The following is a 16,765-nucleotide window of genomic DNA, read 5'->3' on the forward strand; positions in this document are numbered from 1 at the left end:
TTACCCATGTCTTTTAATTCAATTAAGGGCCAGGGCCCCACTCCGCTGCCATTACACCCTCATTTGCTTTCTGTGTTTTTTAGCCGTTGGTGTAATTCTGCAGTCAGGTGTCGAGGCCATCATAAATTAACAAGAAGCCTTCTCAAGGTGGACTTAATGTGTGGCAAAGAGAGAGGGAGGGAATGGGCAGCAGCGAGAGAGACACTGAGAAAGACGGAGACAGAAAGCTCATCTTCATATTTGCCTGGAGACATGGCAGAGTGGATGAGAGGAGGGACGAATAGCAGCAGCGGACGCAGACATCATCATCATCATAAAAGATGAAGTGAGGGAAGATCGAAAAGTGAGCAACAGAAAGAGAGAGAGAAAAAAGGAGCAATGCCAGGGTATGACATCATTGGGGTAGTCCTGAGTGTCTTGTTCCAAATGGAGACAGTCTCCTAAAGCTGGGGACTTGCCAAGGAGACATTAACAGGGTTGCCTAGGACAGTGTGTGTGTGTGTGTGTGTGTGTGTGTGTGTGTGTGTGTGTGTTTGTAAGAGAGATAGAAGTAAAGTGAGTGAAAACGGCTGTGTGAATCTGTTTTCACTAAGGGCTAAAATGCCCTTACAGGACTCACAAGAAGGTGGCAAGAAACCAACTACAGTAAATTAAACAGGACAAGAGCCACAAGTTAAGTTAAATTCATCATAAAGTGTCCACATTTTAAATGATGCACCTTGTGGTGTTTGCCAGTGCCTGGCCCTTTCTGAGCGGAGCCGTCTACGAAGCTTCAGGGCTTGAGCATCTCAACTGAAGGTATAAATACCAAATACACAAAAGTACTACATGTACAAATATTTTAGATGATTAAACATTTACCTGTGAAATTTCCATTAGCCAAGTACACGGCCTCGACAGGTGGGACTTCTGGCCGGTCTCTATTGTAGGCCTTCAGCTCATACCTGTCAATCAGTCCTCTGATGTCACCAGTGGGTGGCAACCAGCTCATCTTGGCACTGAAGCCATCCAAGCTCTGCACTGTGGTAGGAGGTGGAACAGACCTCGGCACTAAAGAGAGAGAGAGAGAGAGAGAGAGAGAGAGAGAGAGAGAGAGAGAGAGGGAGATGAGATTGAGAGAGAGAGACAATACTGTCAGAGAAAGAGATTAACTACAAGTAGCTATAAATAAATAAATAAAAAAACACCACATACTAAAATTAAACTAAGCAATACATGATAAAGACAAAGAAACCAAAGAAAGAAAAATAAAACAGAGAAATTAGGTCTGGGAGGAGAAATACCAAAGAAAGATATCAAAATAAAGGAAAAAAAAGATAAATATAAATGAAAGAAAGCAAAACAACAGGTCGAGAGCACATGAGGTTAAAGATAAAGCATCCCCCATCTCTCTGTGTTTTAATAGGCCCAGTAAATCATACCTCACCATTAGCATAAATAGTATTTATGAGAGTAGTAACTTTTTCAGCACTGATTTAATACAGCCAGCCATTCATTCTGGGCTATATTTCACAGCAATCAGCCTCCCTCCTTCTCCACAGCACTCCCCTTCTTTCCCTCTCTCTGACACCCTCAGTGGTTCAGGATGGTCCAGCTCCTTTCCATCCTCCCTCCTCTCTGTCTATCCAGCTGCCTCACCACCACCTTTCTTTTCTGTTTCCATCCATACTTGCACCCATCTTTGCTTCTGCCCCCTCCCTCACTTACCCTGGCCTCGGCCCAAGAGTCGACTGGCTGTGAGTGCAAACTCTTAAAATGGTAAAAAATAAATAGTAAGAAGAAATACAATTTTAAAAAAGGGGGAAATTACAGGTATAGCCTTGCAGACCAAACATTTTTTTTGTGGAAAATATCTTAAATAAACAGTTTGCAAATTGTTTATCAATGCATATCAAACGCATGTTCCGTCTATCTTTCATTGCCTTAATCTCAGTCAGTCCAGTCTGCTGTGATTTTTGGTTTTGCACAGTACATTAAGTCAGATCAATGGAGCACCATCGGGGAGCTGCTTCATGCTCTATCTCCTGCGACCTTTTTGTTTTTCTTCTGTCAGTCATTAACTTCCTTTTCCCTTACAACTTTCTCACCTTCCTTCTCCACTTCAGCTATTTTTACATCTTGCCATTTTTAACTATCCTTTTCTTCCTCCTTTCATTACCCACTCACCCTCCATATTTCCTCATCTCCCCCTCCCTTTCCCTTCTTGCTGTCCATCCTTCTCTTTCCTCCGACATTCTTTTTTGACTCCTTCTACCTCCTCCCTCCTCTCCTCACAGTCCTTGTCCTCCATCCGCCTCTTTTCCCCCAGTTCTTAATGTTTTTAGCACTTCCTCCCTCCTTCTCCTTCATTCCTCTCTCTGGTCCTAGCGTGGTATACTGAGACCTGCCAGTGTATCGTTCACCACTAACGAGCAGCTTTATATTACACGAGGGACCACACGGGCCATTCTGGGTTAACAGCCTTTTACTGGGATGCCCTTTATAGAGGCCGTATCAATCTCTCATACCATCAGGCACATGTAATATCACTGGCTTTGGATAAGCCTCACATACAGCACAACACTGCAGTGGTTTTACATGCAAAATCTTTTAAGAACAAAAATAAACACAACAGAACAAAGTCAACCGGAGGGAATATTTACTCCTTGTCAAATGTACCAAAATGCATCTTAGTAAAAGCTGTTTCAGTCAATCAGGGGGAAATCATACACTTAGTTAGCGACTTTGTATGTGAAATGCTAATTCCAAGACCGATTACACAGCACATCGGACAAACATGAAGAGGAACACACATTCTAACACACACAGCATGCTAATACCTGAAGCTGGAGTACTTCAGGGCCTCAAACCTCTCTCACACTATGAGAGTTTACAAGATAGATGTTTGAAAATAACAGTGATACTGTAGCAGATACTGTGTACAATGTGTACTGTGCTTGAATACTGAGAGAGGAGACAATTGTGGGTGTATGACTGTTATAATATCATCATCATGTCTGGCTGTGAACACATTGGTCTGACAATACACAGAAACACACTAACTACTGCCAGAGAGACGACAGAAGTTTCACCTGTGCTCCGGCTGCGTCCTCTCTGCCAAGGTCCAGCTGCCCAGCCTCCTGCACCCAAAGCCACAAACCTATACAAGTACTCTTGAAAGGTGTGTGTTGGTGTTGTTGCACATAGGAGGAGGGGGTTGGGATGCACATGGGACGGGGAGATACAGAATTCTTACATTAAGAATAAATGTGTTTGAAAAATATACACAAACAGATACATCACTTCTTCTCTGTATCACCTAAAATTAATATCACGATTAATTGGTCACGATTAATAATATCTTATTAAAAACCAGTGTGCACGAGATTCTCCATTCCCACAGTGTTGCTCTTATTAATGACAGAAGCTACAGTGTGCATAAGACTGACATGACATCCCCCCCCCCCCACCCCCCAGTTACTTTTCTCCTTCTCTTTCATCCCTTACAATTATCGATGGAACAACGCGGACTTGATTTATGAAAGACCCCACAGAGCAAACTCTGTAGAGTGAAATTCACTGGTTCTCCTGGAGGGTCGGCTTGATGTCACCTCTATGTCAGTCAAACAATGGGGGAGCATAGTAATGTTGCCAATTTAAGCTTAAATCAGTGCACAACTTATTAACAGTTGTGTACAAACTTTTCTGAAAAGAAAAGAGAAAGAGCTGGACTTGTGGCACAACCCTCTCAGTCTGAAGAACTGAGGTGGAGCATGAGGAACCCCCCGAACCAAATCTTCCCTACTAATAAATACTATATTTTTATAATTCTTATTTGTCATGGCCCTTTAGTAATAAGCCTGATTGCTGATTGCAAAGTGACTTGGGTGCACCTTTGATAAAATGCCGTTCATTAATTGGCTGACAGGAGTATTAATGCCATGTTCTTTGCGTTGTTTCTGTGATGTCTGTGAGGTCTATCACTGAAATACTGTGTTTCCAGTTTTGACAGTGTGCCAGAGTTCTACACGTCCCTTTCAGGTGAGCACTGAGCCAGTGTAGTTTTGTATATGTATACTGTGCATTGTTACCAGTGAAAGGCTGCAGACTATAATCTGTGGCTTGTGTCCTCCTCCCACTATACACCAACACTGAATCGTTTCCTCTGCAGTTGTACCGGCTTTCACTGGTGGGACAGCCGTCTAAGTAGACTCTAACAGAATGGCGGGAGGCAGCAAAGAGATTAACACTTTGACTGACAGGAGGGTTTGTTTCATCACTTCGTATGGTAAAAGTCCTTATGCAACCTCCAAGGCCTGTGAAAGAGAAAAGGAGAAGAGAAAGAGCAGGAGAGGAAAAGAGGAGGGAACAGGGAAGACAGGGGAGGAGAATGTGAGAAGAGTACATCTGTCTGCAAACTCTGTCAAATGCACTGAATTGAAACTAAGTAATTGAGTGAATTTGCCATGGCTTGAGACTTAAGTTGAATAAGATACTGCAAGAAAATTACAGTATCATTATGACTACTGGGTGGTTTATCTGATCCTGCCCTGGCCCTAAAGAGGCAAGTTACGGCCGAAGCAAATATGACCTGTAAATACCTGTACATACATTACTTGTTTAACTCTCGTAGAAAACCAGAAACAAGGAGCCCACAAATGTGTAAAGTGACATGTTTGACCAGCTGCAGGAAACTGTACTGAATGAGGTCGAGGACAGTTTAGCTGCACAGCTTGTGTAAAATGCACCAGCCACAACTCAATGCAACACTCTTGGTCAAAAAACTGCCATTTTGATCGCGTGAATTGACTAAAATCATTTCAGTGCTTACAGACGTATATCTCACCATGTTTATGACTTCGGCTGTCCAGAGCAGGATGGAATAGCTCTGTGGGCACACCCCCTAAGTATAGTGGCGAATCAACTCTCAGCCTCACTGCTCCTCCGACTCCCCTCGTCTCCTCTGCCCAGTCATTGACTGCAGCAAAGATGAGAGGACCGTGTTTTGCCAATGAAAGCTGTTTCCACTCTCCATCGCAGTAGCTAAGCCCCACCCACATGCTGAGTTCAGTCACGTGACCTTCAGATGCAACAACGAAGGACAGGAGACCGGCTTCCAGCTCCACCTAAAAATACACACCAAAAACAAAATACTTTAAGTTAGTGCTTTGTGGTGTAATTCAGAAGTTTCATTTGAGGACTTTGGGTCTTTAAACAACAATATTAAATGTGTCTGTACTCCTTACCAGCATGTAGTCTTCAGTTTGAGTGTTGTATGTAAAGAGCAGAAGTGCATTGAGCTGGTCTGTTCTGAAATCCATAGAAATGTCAAAGTTCTGTCCTCCACTGAATACATCTCTGCCCATCTCCAAGTAACCTGAAACAAGGAGGAAGTAAGTACCAACAACAAGCTATTTTAATACGAAGCTAATGGCTCAGTAAAAAGGGAAACTTCTTTCACTGTAGTGGGAATGTGTAAAGATGGTTTGTACTTTTTTTTCGAAATAGAAAAGTTGAGTCACACTTAAAATGTGTGACATGTTTAAGGTTAAAATGTCATTTATTCCAAAGTGACAGACACATAAAGATCAGAGTGGGCCCTTCCCAAAGCAATAACAGAGGACACGTGCACTGATGAACCTGATCTTTCACACAGAGACCAATTAACTTATCATCATCATATTTATAAACATGAAACAACAACCTCATTATCACAAACATCAGCAGCAAGCATCTTATTAGGATGTACAGTGTTGCCAGTGTATTAGGAACGCTAAACATTCACTTGAAGTTGTATCTGAACACAAAAAGACACTGAAAAAAGACACTGTGCAATGCTAATGCCCTGTTGCATAGTTTCGTGTTTTATTAATGGACATACATCTTTGTAGTGTGTAGTAATGTTAGTGTGCATTGTATATTAACAAAAAAATCATTCTAACATTTATATTATCATGCACAATCTTTAAGATCTTACCATGACCTAGAAAATGGGCTCCATCCACCGTGTGAGCAGGGCATCCCTCCCAGCTTTCATACACTGCCACCTTCTCTGTGGCTGTTGCCCAGTCCAGAGATTTCCATTCCTCTGAGGGGCTGTCAGTCATCTTGACACTCACATCTCTGAGGCAACCAGAGAAACCCTGTTGTACTAGCTGGGCATCGCCTGGTGAGACAGACAAGAACAAATGTCACAAATTGAAAGGTTTTCACACAATGCTGCCGCACGGCCTGATCACACTGAGTTTACCTTAAAATTCTGAGTCCAAATTGTTAGTGGCAGTTGCCGCCCGGTGCTAATCAGTGACACAGTATCAGTGCTTTAATATGAGACTCATATGTAATACAGGGCTGTATGCCTTATGGAAAAGAGAATTTTGGCAACAAATCATTTCTTCTTTTGAGAATAAATAAAAATTAAAAAGCCAAGCCACGTTCAAACCGCCTGAAATGTGTCAAATCTATTTAAATGTTAAAAAAGATTAACAATAACACATAATATTTAAAAGGGGTGATGATGGACTCACCTGAATCCTGTCTTAGCAAAATAAAGTCTTCAGGCAGTCCTCCAATGTACAACCCTGAGTTCTCACCAATAATGGTGCTGCCACTGGACGCTGACGCACTTCCTGGGGGTGGTGGAGGTACAGCGGTGTTACACGAAAATGTGGCCGGGCAACGCAAAAGCGTGGAATTAAGAGTGGGTAAATATGAAAACCGAGCATTTGGGGAACAAAAAGGGAAGGGACACAGAGAGGGGGTACAGGCAAACACACACACACACACACACACACACACACACACACACACACACACAGATGTGAGAGAAGGGTTATGCTTATGCAGTTTCAGTCCAGGTTTACAAAGAGATAAAGAAAATTAATAACATATTTGAGAACAACTGAGCAACACTTGTGTGTTTGTGTGTGTGTGAAGCAGTGTTTTTTCTCATGAGACATAGAGTGACTGGGATTAACCTGACTAATACCTCCATGCAGAGCTGGGAGATTTACACACATAGCAAAACCCATCCACGCACATACATGTCCATCTCACTCTCACATGTATAGATGAGCATAAATACACTCGCACGTACACTCACACACCCACACAGCGAGCAGGTACACACAGTGTTCAGTATGAATATGAGACGTGTTACCTCTGTATTGATCGTTTACAACGATTGTTCCCACGGCCCCTCGCCTTGTTGCTACGATGCTGTGCCATTGCCCATCATTGTAGCGGCGACCTCCATCACCCTGTACGCTCACAGCCACCGCTGAGCCCTACACACACACACAAACACATGCGCACATAAACAAACACAGGAAAACACTGAAACACATAATACATTAATGGTGTTGTGAAGACATCCAGCAGACTTACTAGCACTAGTTTTCCTAACTCTCACAGCTATGTGTCTTACAGTAATGGCTGAAGTAAATCCATGACCTCTGGCTCAAAAGAGACCACTTTTCAAAATCACACTGCAACCAAACATGCTTACTTTGTAACATTTTAAATTATCACTTCTTTATCCCTCTGATGTGCGAGTGAGGACACACATTAAGGATCGATGACACACATCATACCCGCACCACCCTCAAAAGGACACGAACATGCACATATAATCATCAAAGTGTTGTTACGGGGCTTTTTGCTACCTATTAAGTATGACATCATTGTTGTGATCAGCTTTTAGCAAGTAGGCAAAGAGTAATGTAGTAAAACAAGAGTAACGGGTACGTGCACACTCACACAAACAACATACTGTATATCCACACATAGACACGCACATAGTGATGTAGATTTAATGATGAGATCAATAAATGTATGAATGCCAGAGTATATCAGCATCTGACGTCTTTACTACCATTGCAAGACAGCTCTACTTAACAAGACAATGCGGAGGAGTCTCTCTCTCTCTCTCTCTCTCTCTCTCTCTCTCTCTCTCTCTATCGTAGTAATATTGGCAGTGGAAGCAACTGACATTCAACTCAATCAGAAACTACCACTGATTTGCCCTTCAGCAAGGCATTTAGAACATAGGCAGGTGGGCTGAAACCTTGTTTTACTGAATACCCACTGATGATGCGGACAGTCCCTGTAGCCTGCACTTGAGTAGAACAGCACTCGACTCAGGTGTGTGCCCACTCTGTTCTGTGGGAATGCCTAAATGCCTGCACGCATGTGTTTAAGATGGTGTGTATGTGTTTGTGCATTTGTGTGTTTGAAGGCAATTGTGCATATGTGCCTGTAATTTTAACTTTTGGTTGTCTGGTTGGTTGGTCTACTGCATGCTACTACTTAAACTCTTCAAAGGTTCAGAATGCAACAACTACAGTCTGAACTAAAACCAGGCAATTTGAGTGATGAATATTAGACCAATTTTAGCTATACTTCATCGGTTCCCTGTCCATGTCAGATCAGATATTAAAGAACTCCTCCTGACTTCTGAAATTGTGAACAGGCTTGCCCCTTCATACCTGTCAGATCTGAGAGTTTCACATATAGTAATTTTATTTCCATGGTTATATATTTTACAAGGAGCAGGCTTGGCAGTGTTGGCCACATCAAACAGGCTACTTAAACATTTGATCTGGAATTAGTAATGATAAGCATATCCCCACAATTAGGACTGCGGAAAACGTTACGACCGCATAGCCAGCTACTCGCCTAGCTGATGAAGTGTTTCCTCTATTTCCTGCCAATATTTCTCTTTCTTCATTCAGAGTCATGGTACTCTTTTGAGGAAATGTTAAATGAACAGGGGTACTGTTGCCACAGCTCAACAACTCATCTTTTTCATTGTCCAACCTGACAGCAGCAATCTCAGCATCCCTCCTCCTCTTCGCCATGCTTACCTGACTGCACCTGATTGGTCAACGTTCAGGAACACATCAGATGTGTCAAGACAAAAGAAATCTGACATGCTAGTCTTCAGGGGTGCATCAGGGGGGTATCAGGGTGTCATGGGGTGTACCAGACGCTGCATGACAGGTCGTTTAGCATGTCACACCACATGGGTATAGACGCCCCTTTGTTGTTCACGATTGGCCATGACGCTGGTACTTGGTTGGCCATGACAAAATCATCTGAAAATCAGGCTAGATTCATGTATGTATTCGTGTGTCTGTGTTAAATAGTTGGTGACAGTGGTTGGTTTATCTCTTCTACAAGTGAAATGGAATGTTTTTGAGTGCTCATGTACTTCAATGTACTTTGAGTGTGTGTGCGTGTGTGGCAGCTCACATGTGCACATATTTATGAGCATATCACTTTCCTGTGTCATGCTAAATTACCCCCCCTGCACTAGTAATCCCATTAGGCTAGCTCAACAGGCTAATAGGGGGAAGTAATGGGCCCAGCTATATGTATCTAGGGGAGCACTAATAAGCCGTGACACTACTCCCACTGTTAATTACCCCAAACTAACCTAAACAAAGGAATCAACCCAGTCGGCGAAGACGCACATACAAGCCATTGCATATCCAGCAGTACACACAACCACAGACACACATTAAGATTGCAAGTAAACAAGGATCTATTCAGTGACACACACCCCTCTGCACACACAGAGTCATTCAATGGTTTCATTTTGATGAAGTCTTTTTGATAAGTACTGGAAAGTGATAGTGATGAGGAAGGAAAGTGTAAGTGTGTGTGTGCGTGTGTTTGTTTGAGTGTGTAATTAGTTGGTGGCCTCATAGAAGTATGTGTAATCATCTCCCATCATCACTTTCATCATCGAAGTCGTTGACTCTTTAACCCCACTACATGTGTCTGTATGGATGGATAAGGCAAGCAGGGCTGTGTATGTATGCGTCTGTGTGTGTGTGTGTATGTGTATGCGCGTGTGTGTGTGCAAGGGTGCAAAGCTTAATTAGCTTGCAATTGGTATTCACGCGTGGTGACTGCAGGGAATGAGTTAATTGCAGTCCAATTCAAACGTTGACACACTTTCAAAGTTTTTTCCCCTCTCCCTGTCTCCCTGACAGAAACCAATGAGGGGCTACAGATCACATTTATTAGATGAGAGCAAGTGAGAGAGAGAAAGACAGAGAGGGGAGAGAGAGAGAGACAGAGAACTAGGTGGATCAGGAGGAAAATAAGAAAAAGACAGGTGGGGGGAACAAGTAAGTAAAGTGAGCAGAATTAAACAATAATGTGAGAGATGAAAACAACTGAGGGAATGTCAAAGAAAAAAAAAAAAAACAACGGTACATACCTGTGGGTCAAACAAAAAGTAAGGGCGTCCATTTTTGATCTGAATAGCCAAGAACTCTTCCTGATTTCCTGGGGAGAAGGCACAGAGCAGCAGGCCATCTGGAGATCGAGTCTTGAAGCTCAACTCAACACCTGATACACAGTAAAATCAGGAACAAGTGTGTGTGGAGACAGAGAGAGAGAGAGAGTAAAAGATTTAATTATATTTAAGTTGTTCACAGGAATGAATTTTACATGGGCTAAGCAATACTTTCAATACATCAAGACATGTTAAATTCAATACACAATATAATGAAACTGGGGAACCACATAATATGCCCCTCTTAAGATAAACCCCACTTGCACAACACTTTTGTACATGAGTCTGAAACCTCACTCAGACCATAACACAACCCCTTTGTAAGGCCTATTACCGTCATCACAGCCTGTCCCAAATACGAGACAGCCTGTATATAAAACCACCAACTAGAATGACAACAGATTTGGGGTGTGTGGAAACAACAACTGGATGTATTCTAATTTAAAAAGGACAGTAACTGATCAAAAAGTTTCATCTACTGTGTCATTCCAACAAAACTGTCATGCCTCAGTTGTAAATGGTGGAGCGCCTCATTCGTTAACGCATACTGTCAATCAAAGATTCAGCAATGTGGGAAACTTGTGGGTTCTTAGACCAGCAAGACCTCTAACACACACACACACACACACACACACACACACACACACACACACACACACACACACACACACACACAGACACACACAGACACACACACACACACACACACACACACACACACAGCACAGAGCACAGAATTCATCCAGAGTGCTGTCTTGTCATGTTACTATAGATCAGAGATTGGATCTTAATCCACTACTAGATCCACATAGCGACACAGAGGATGTGATTTTATGTGTGTGTCTGAGTACGCGTGCGTATCCTCAGCTCTGTCAGTCTCTGAAGGGAACAGAAGTGTGGGAAGATCTGAGGACTTGAATGGAGGCAGTCCAGAGTTCATCAAAAGCCGGTGTTAGCAAAATAATTAGTGTGTGAATTCACTTAACATAGAGAGAAGTCAAACAGTTACATGGCAAGCTCAAGATGAATGCAGATTTCAAAGCTCCTAGTCTTTGCACCATTTTGAATGAAAAATACATGTTCTGTATTGTTTCGTTGGATCTATTTGTCAGTGGATATACTGTTGTGATGAAGATGTTAATATATAGCAAAAGATGGTGACTTGAACAGGGAGCAGCAACAGCTACTAGCCACTTCTGTATATTCTTGATGGTGCCAATTTGCCAAAATGTAAACAAGTATGGGCTTAAAAAACGGGGCTCAGAAAAGAGTGACAGTACCTACCGAGCACTACACCAGCACACTTGATGAGTTCTAGCTCTCCTGATGGTTTGAATTTTTCTCTCTCACTGGCCCTAATATATGTTGGTGTCAGCATGTTTCCATCTATTGGATTAGCAAAAACATTCTTGACTTCCTCTATATTCAACACTAAAGTCAAATTTAACTGAGCTGATAAGAAAGAAAGAAGAAGGACTCCAGAGATCCACTTCAAAATATTAGGACGTCCCTCTGTAAGGGATTTAAATTACAGGAGGAGCAGGAGTTTGTGGCAGTAATCATTACTGTGGTGGGAGGAAAATGATTCTCATACTGTACGAGCGCTGGATGGGATTCAATCACTGACCAGTGCTGGTGATGCTAAAATCACCCCACCACCATTGAAGAACAGGGCTTAAGATTGATTCTTTTCACTTTTGCCAAAAATCATCTTTTTCTCAGCTATTAAGATGCGGCTCACAAGCCATCACCTTTGTCAATTCCATTCAGTCCAGGATACAAGTTATCCAGGAGATAAACTGTGCAAACTACAGATGGACCGAGAGCCAAGATTTGTTGTGTTTCTCCTTGTTCCGACTGTCTCATTTTGGCAGTGCACAGATTCACAAAATCAATAGTTTTACCTTGCTTAATGATTTATAAACAAGTCTAAATGGAAATAAATGGAGAATAACTGTGGTGATACTATACAGCCAAGACAAAGATGTTCTTTACATTGGACTTGCACTCTGTACATCAAGCAGGCATCTGTCATTTACATTCACGACCTTGTCAGCACAGAGATGAGTGGAGTCATGACAGACACCTGACATTACATTATCCCCCTTTAACCTTCTCTGTGTCACACTTTCCTGATCTCTCATACTTTCCTTTCTTTCTTCCCTTTGCTTTTAACCTTCCTCTTCTCTTTCTTGACCTTTTCATTCTCCTGTTCTCCACCTATTGCCTCATCTGAATGTGTTTTATCCCCTTGCATCTTCAATTTTCTTTTTACCTCTTTCACTCCCAACTCTGCGCCTTCCCATATTACCTACTTTCCTCCCAGTTTTACCAGTCCACCTCTGGTATAAACAGTTATTAATCGCATTTACAGCAGATAGCATCAAACTGTGCTTTCTATAGTGGACACAGGAGGTACATATTCCATCATACACATACACACAAACAAGTCCTGTACACAGGGGGCTCTCATAGGATCCGACAATGAGGAAGCAACATAACTATCATTCCTGTCACATGAGCACAGGAGTTCATATACATTTTAAACTGTACAAATTAGCTGTGTGCCATGGGCAGACATATTAAATAATGAACGTGATGCATCATATGTTCACATAAAATCCAGAACTTTGCCATTTATTAAGTTTTTCTCCTTTGTCTTCAGATGGACCCAGCGCTCCAGAATGTGTGTCTCCTGATGTCATGCTGTGTTTATAAGGGAACCACTTTGGATAAATTATTCAAGAGTTCCAATCTAAGCCCCACAGTTGGCAAACAGTAGTTTGTTGGTGTTAAGGATAGCTAAAAGAGTTCTTCTGACTTTATTTGTAGTGGCAGAGAGGTCAATGTGAGTATTAAAATATCTTTATATATACATGTTAATCTTTGAAAGAACTGAGCGTTTTGTACACAGAATATGTTTTTCTAATAACTTCTAGAAGAGATGCATGCACCATAACAATACACAACTGCTGGTGGTTGCGTATATTGTACAGTATGTTTGTGTGAGTCTGTTGCGATAGGGAGAGACAGACTGTCAACACATGCTTGGCCAAGGTGTTTGGTCCAAATGCACAGCATCTAAGTGACACTGCTCACGCTCAGCATTACTTCCTTCAGATTTCCCCACAGGACTTGTGCTACTTCACACTGACAACCACTTTGGAGCCATCAACAGACAAACCTGAGCACACATCGTGACAGGTGCCTCTGTTGCACATACAGAGTACATGCAAGCACACACGCATGCAATCACACAAACACAAAATACCAGCATGCACCTTGTGCACCTGAGAGCACACGGCACAGAAATATACATGCTCAACACAAGCTGTTTGCACAACAGGCCTTCATTCCTCACAAGTACTACACACATGAATACTTAATGTTAAGCACTTAATAACAACTTGATTTTAAAAAAGAGAAGGTGGCTTAATCACTAAATTATATTTCAATTTGATACACTACATAATAAACTTCTTTCAAAATGTCATGTAATTGTCCCCATAGTATTCATTTAATCACTGGCGTAATATTTTCCAAATTTAAAAAAGCACAAATTCTGAGGGCCATTTATTGTAGGTTCACTTTTTATTGCTTGTGAAAAAAATGCAAATTCAGTGAACAAGTCTGGATTCTTGCTAGTGGACTACATCTCAGGCAACATGTTCATTGCACCCAACGATGCAAAAGGTTTTTTTTATTAGTGATATATCACATTATGTATTGTAAAGAAAACATTTTATCACCTACAAGTACATAAAACCAATTATACTCACACCATCACCTCCAGAGTTGTTAAGAGACAGAATTATATTGTTCCAATTGGGTCTTTAGTAAATTAAAAATGATTAAGGACTGTTTTAAACTAAGTTTATTGTTCACACTTAATGTACTGTTGCCCTCTCTCTGTGCCAAAGCAAACAATTTATGTCATATTCCACAATACGTAACATTAACATGCAGCCAGTCTTAGGTATAGTCCTATTTATTAGGTAGCATTGTTTCATGTGATTTTGTATTGTTTCTCTTCTCTCTGTCTCAGTAAACAGTGGAGGTTGTGTGCAATCATCTACACAACATAACCTGAATAACTCCAGTCATGTTAGCTCTGTGCTGGCATTAATCAGAGCCTGGCGTATTAATGAGAGCGCGGCAGCTAGCTAATTACACCCATAGATTCTGCAGCAGCCCATTAAATATACAAATGACAGAATTAAAGAGCCCAGCCTCTTCTGATTAATCTTTAAATGGGGAAAAACTAATGATGTCTGTGCAAACTTTCCCTTCACACATTTCTCCCCCTCTCCTCTCAACGTCAATGCCTGGCAATCAATCATATTAATTAAGGAAAAATAATTTGTATCATTTAACATTTCCCTCTTTCCTGCTCAGTTGCTGCAGTGGTGCTGCAGCAACGTACTGTATCAGATGTGTCTGGAAATTATCCAAGTCTATTTGTTCCTGCATTCATTTTTTCTCCTTTTTTTTTTTCCTAAACTGTATTTGTGATGTTTCATCTCTCTTCATTTGCTGTGGGTTGTAGAAATATATCTGGATTAGTGAAAATCTGAGCAGGCCATCATCCTCGTCCAATCAGCCCATTTCAGGCTCAAATACTGAAGAATAACAAATGAGGAGAGAGGACAACATAATCTTTTTTGAACCAGTATCAATTTAAATAGATTATTGAATAATATCGTATTTCACTCTTAACTGAGACCTTAATTCAAAGATGAACAAGGAGAGTAGGAAGTCACATTGTAGGGCTTTGACTACAGAGGCATTACAGATAAGATGAATGGACTAACATGCATTTATGGAAACAAGCACTTACAGGGTTTTCATAATCACAGCGTGATTGCATATGGTTATAATCCTGTTTTATCTAAAGTAAGATTCAGTGTGGTAAATATTGACCTCAAGTACCCGAAATTCATTCAGCATTAAGAAGCATCGTTAATCACAAGTGACCAGACTTATCATTTATGGAAACATCCACTTCTATAACAATAATTGAACATGGAAAACAACCTATTTAGCCAAAAATAATTTAAGTAAAGCGGCCATAACATTACAGGTGAAAGGGCAAATATGTCATTTTGCATGTTGCATCTCAATCTTAACTAGTCTAAGACCACACAAAATGTGGGCCGGGCTCAAAGACGTGCCCTTAAGTCACATTTAGGAAACAAGAAAGCCTGCATTAAGAACTTGAATGAACAATTTATGGAAACAACAAATTATTAATATTCCTAGAATGATGCATAATGTTGACGTAGAAAAATGATGATCTGCTGCTTCCATCAATGCTGCTGCTGGGAAAATAAGAACCTCATATGTAAAGTTTTCTCAAGACTCTAAAGAGCCTCATTTCCAAGCAATGCATTGTCAAAAGTTCATGATGCTTTCTGGATGAAATATGGGGTCCCGCAATCTGAAACTGATCAAAAAAGATTATACAAAGATTTGACTCCTCGAAAAATCTTCCAGTTGTCATTGTTGGAGTTACTAGGTTTCCACAAGACATCAACGATTGACGAGTCTCTCCTCTGTGATCAATTGACTCTCGAGGGGGCATTACACTGCATTACATTCATAATCCAATTTGGCTTTGATTTGTTCGCTGTTCCATGCGCTTCGATGGGAATAATTGTCTGTAGATGATGCTATTAGTATTGATGGTTGTAAAAGGGCGATGGTTTGAGGACTGCCGACACATTCATGGTCCAGAATAGATCCGGTCTGAAAGTGATTGTCTGATCCATTACCCTTTATGAAGGAGAAGAGTGGAGGAGATGAGAGGCACCCCTCAATGGTAAAAATCATCATCTATTTGCTGGCAGTATTCAAAGATGTCTATTTACCTTTGTGCTGAATGAGCATGGATAAGATGAAAAATCATCATTCGTTGATTTGGGATAAAAACACGGCGTTCAGAGAGAGAGCAATGAACAAGAAGTGGGAACCATGAGTAGAGATAAAGAATAAGAGGTAAGACAGCTGGAGGGGATTTCTTACCATTTCATCAAAAATCTGTTTGTACACATCTCTCAGTTATCAACTGGCCCACATCGTTTAATGGAGGACAAAGAGGAAGTCAAAAATGTGGTATCTTTATAACAAAATCTCATCACTGATCTTTCTAAATTATAATCCACCTTTCCATAAGGCCAGGTGTGCCTCTCTTCAGCATTTGGACATACTGTCAAGATATTTGGGTGTTTTAAACAGAACATGACGTGTGACCAACACAGAGAGCCTTGTTGACTCAGTTATGGTTAATCATGGTCACACAAGGATTACAGGTTTTATCTGCACAAAGTCGGGAATCACCAGTCACCTGTTACCAGTTTTAGAACACTAGTCTGCCCTAATTTCTGACATTTCATCATACAATTTCGAGGTTTTATCTATGCGCCAAACTTCAACATCATGTCAACACAGAAAAACACAACTGATGATACGAGGTTTGTGCAG

The 16,765-nt window shown here is 41.2% G+C and overlaps 1 protein-coding gene across 1 annotated transcript in view; it reads right to left on the minus strand.

Annotated features, from left to right (window-relative positions):
* ush2a (Usher syndrome 2A (autosomal recessive, mild)) overlaps positions 1-16,765 on the minus strand; it is a 188,615-nt gene that overhangs the window by 109,017 nt on the left and 62,833 nt on the right. Inside the window, exons 30-38 of the mRNA XM_076724631.1 lie at positions 10,208-10,338; positions 7,139-7,265; positions 6,507-6,608; positions 5,957-6,145; positions 5,226-5,356; positions 4,826-5,105; positions 4,071-4,295; positions 3,072-3,152; positions 862-1,050 (exon numbers count right to left, since the gene is read on the minus strand). Coding sequence (XP_076580746.1) covers positions 862-1,050; positions 3,072-3,152; positions 4,071-4,295; positions 4,826-5,105; positions 5,226-5,356; positions 5,957-6,145; positions 6,507-6,608; positions 7,139-7,265; positions 10,208-10,338 — 1,455 coding nt within the window. The remainder of the gene's footprint in view (positions 1-861; positions 1,051-3,071; positions 3,153-4,070; positions 4,296-4,825; positions 5,106-5,225; positions 5,357-5,956; positions 6,146-6,506; positions 6,609-7,138; positions 7,266-10,207; positions 10,339-16,765) is intronic.

The sequence above is a fragment of the Chaetodon auriga genome, chromosome 1 (genome assembly GCF_051107435.1).
Source record: "Chaetodon auriga isolate fChaAug3 chromosome 1, fChaAug3.hap1, whole genome shotgun sequence".
Lineage (NCBI taxonomy): Eukaryota > Metazoa > Chordata > Actinopteri > Chaetodontiformes > Chaetodontidae > Chaetodon > Chaetodon auriga.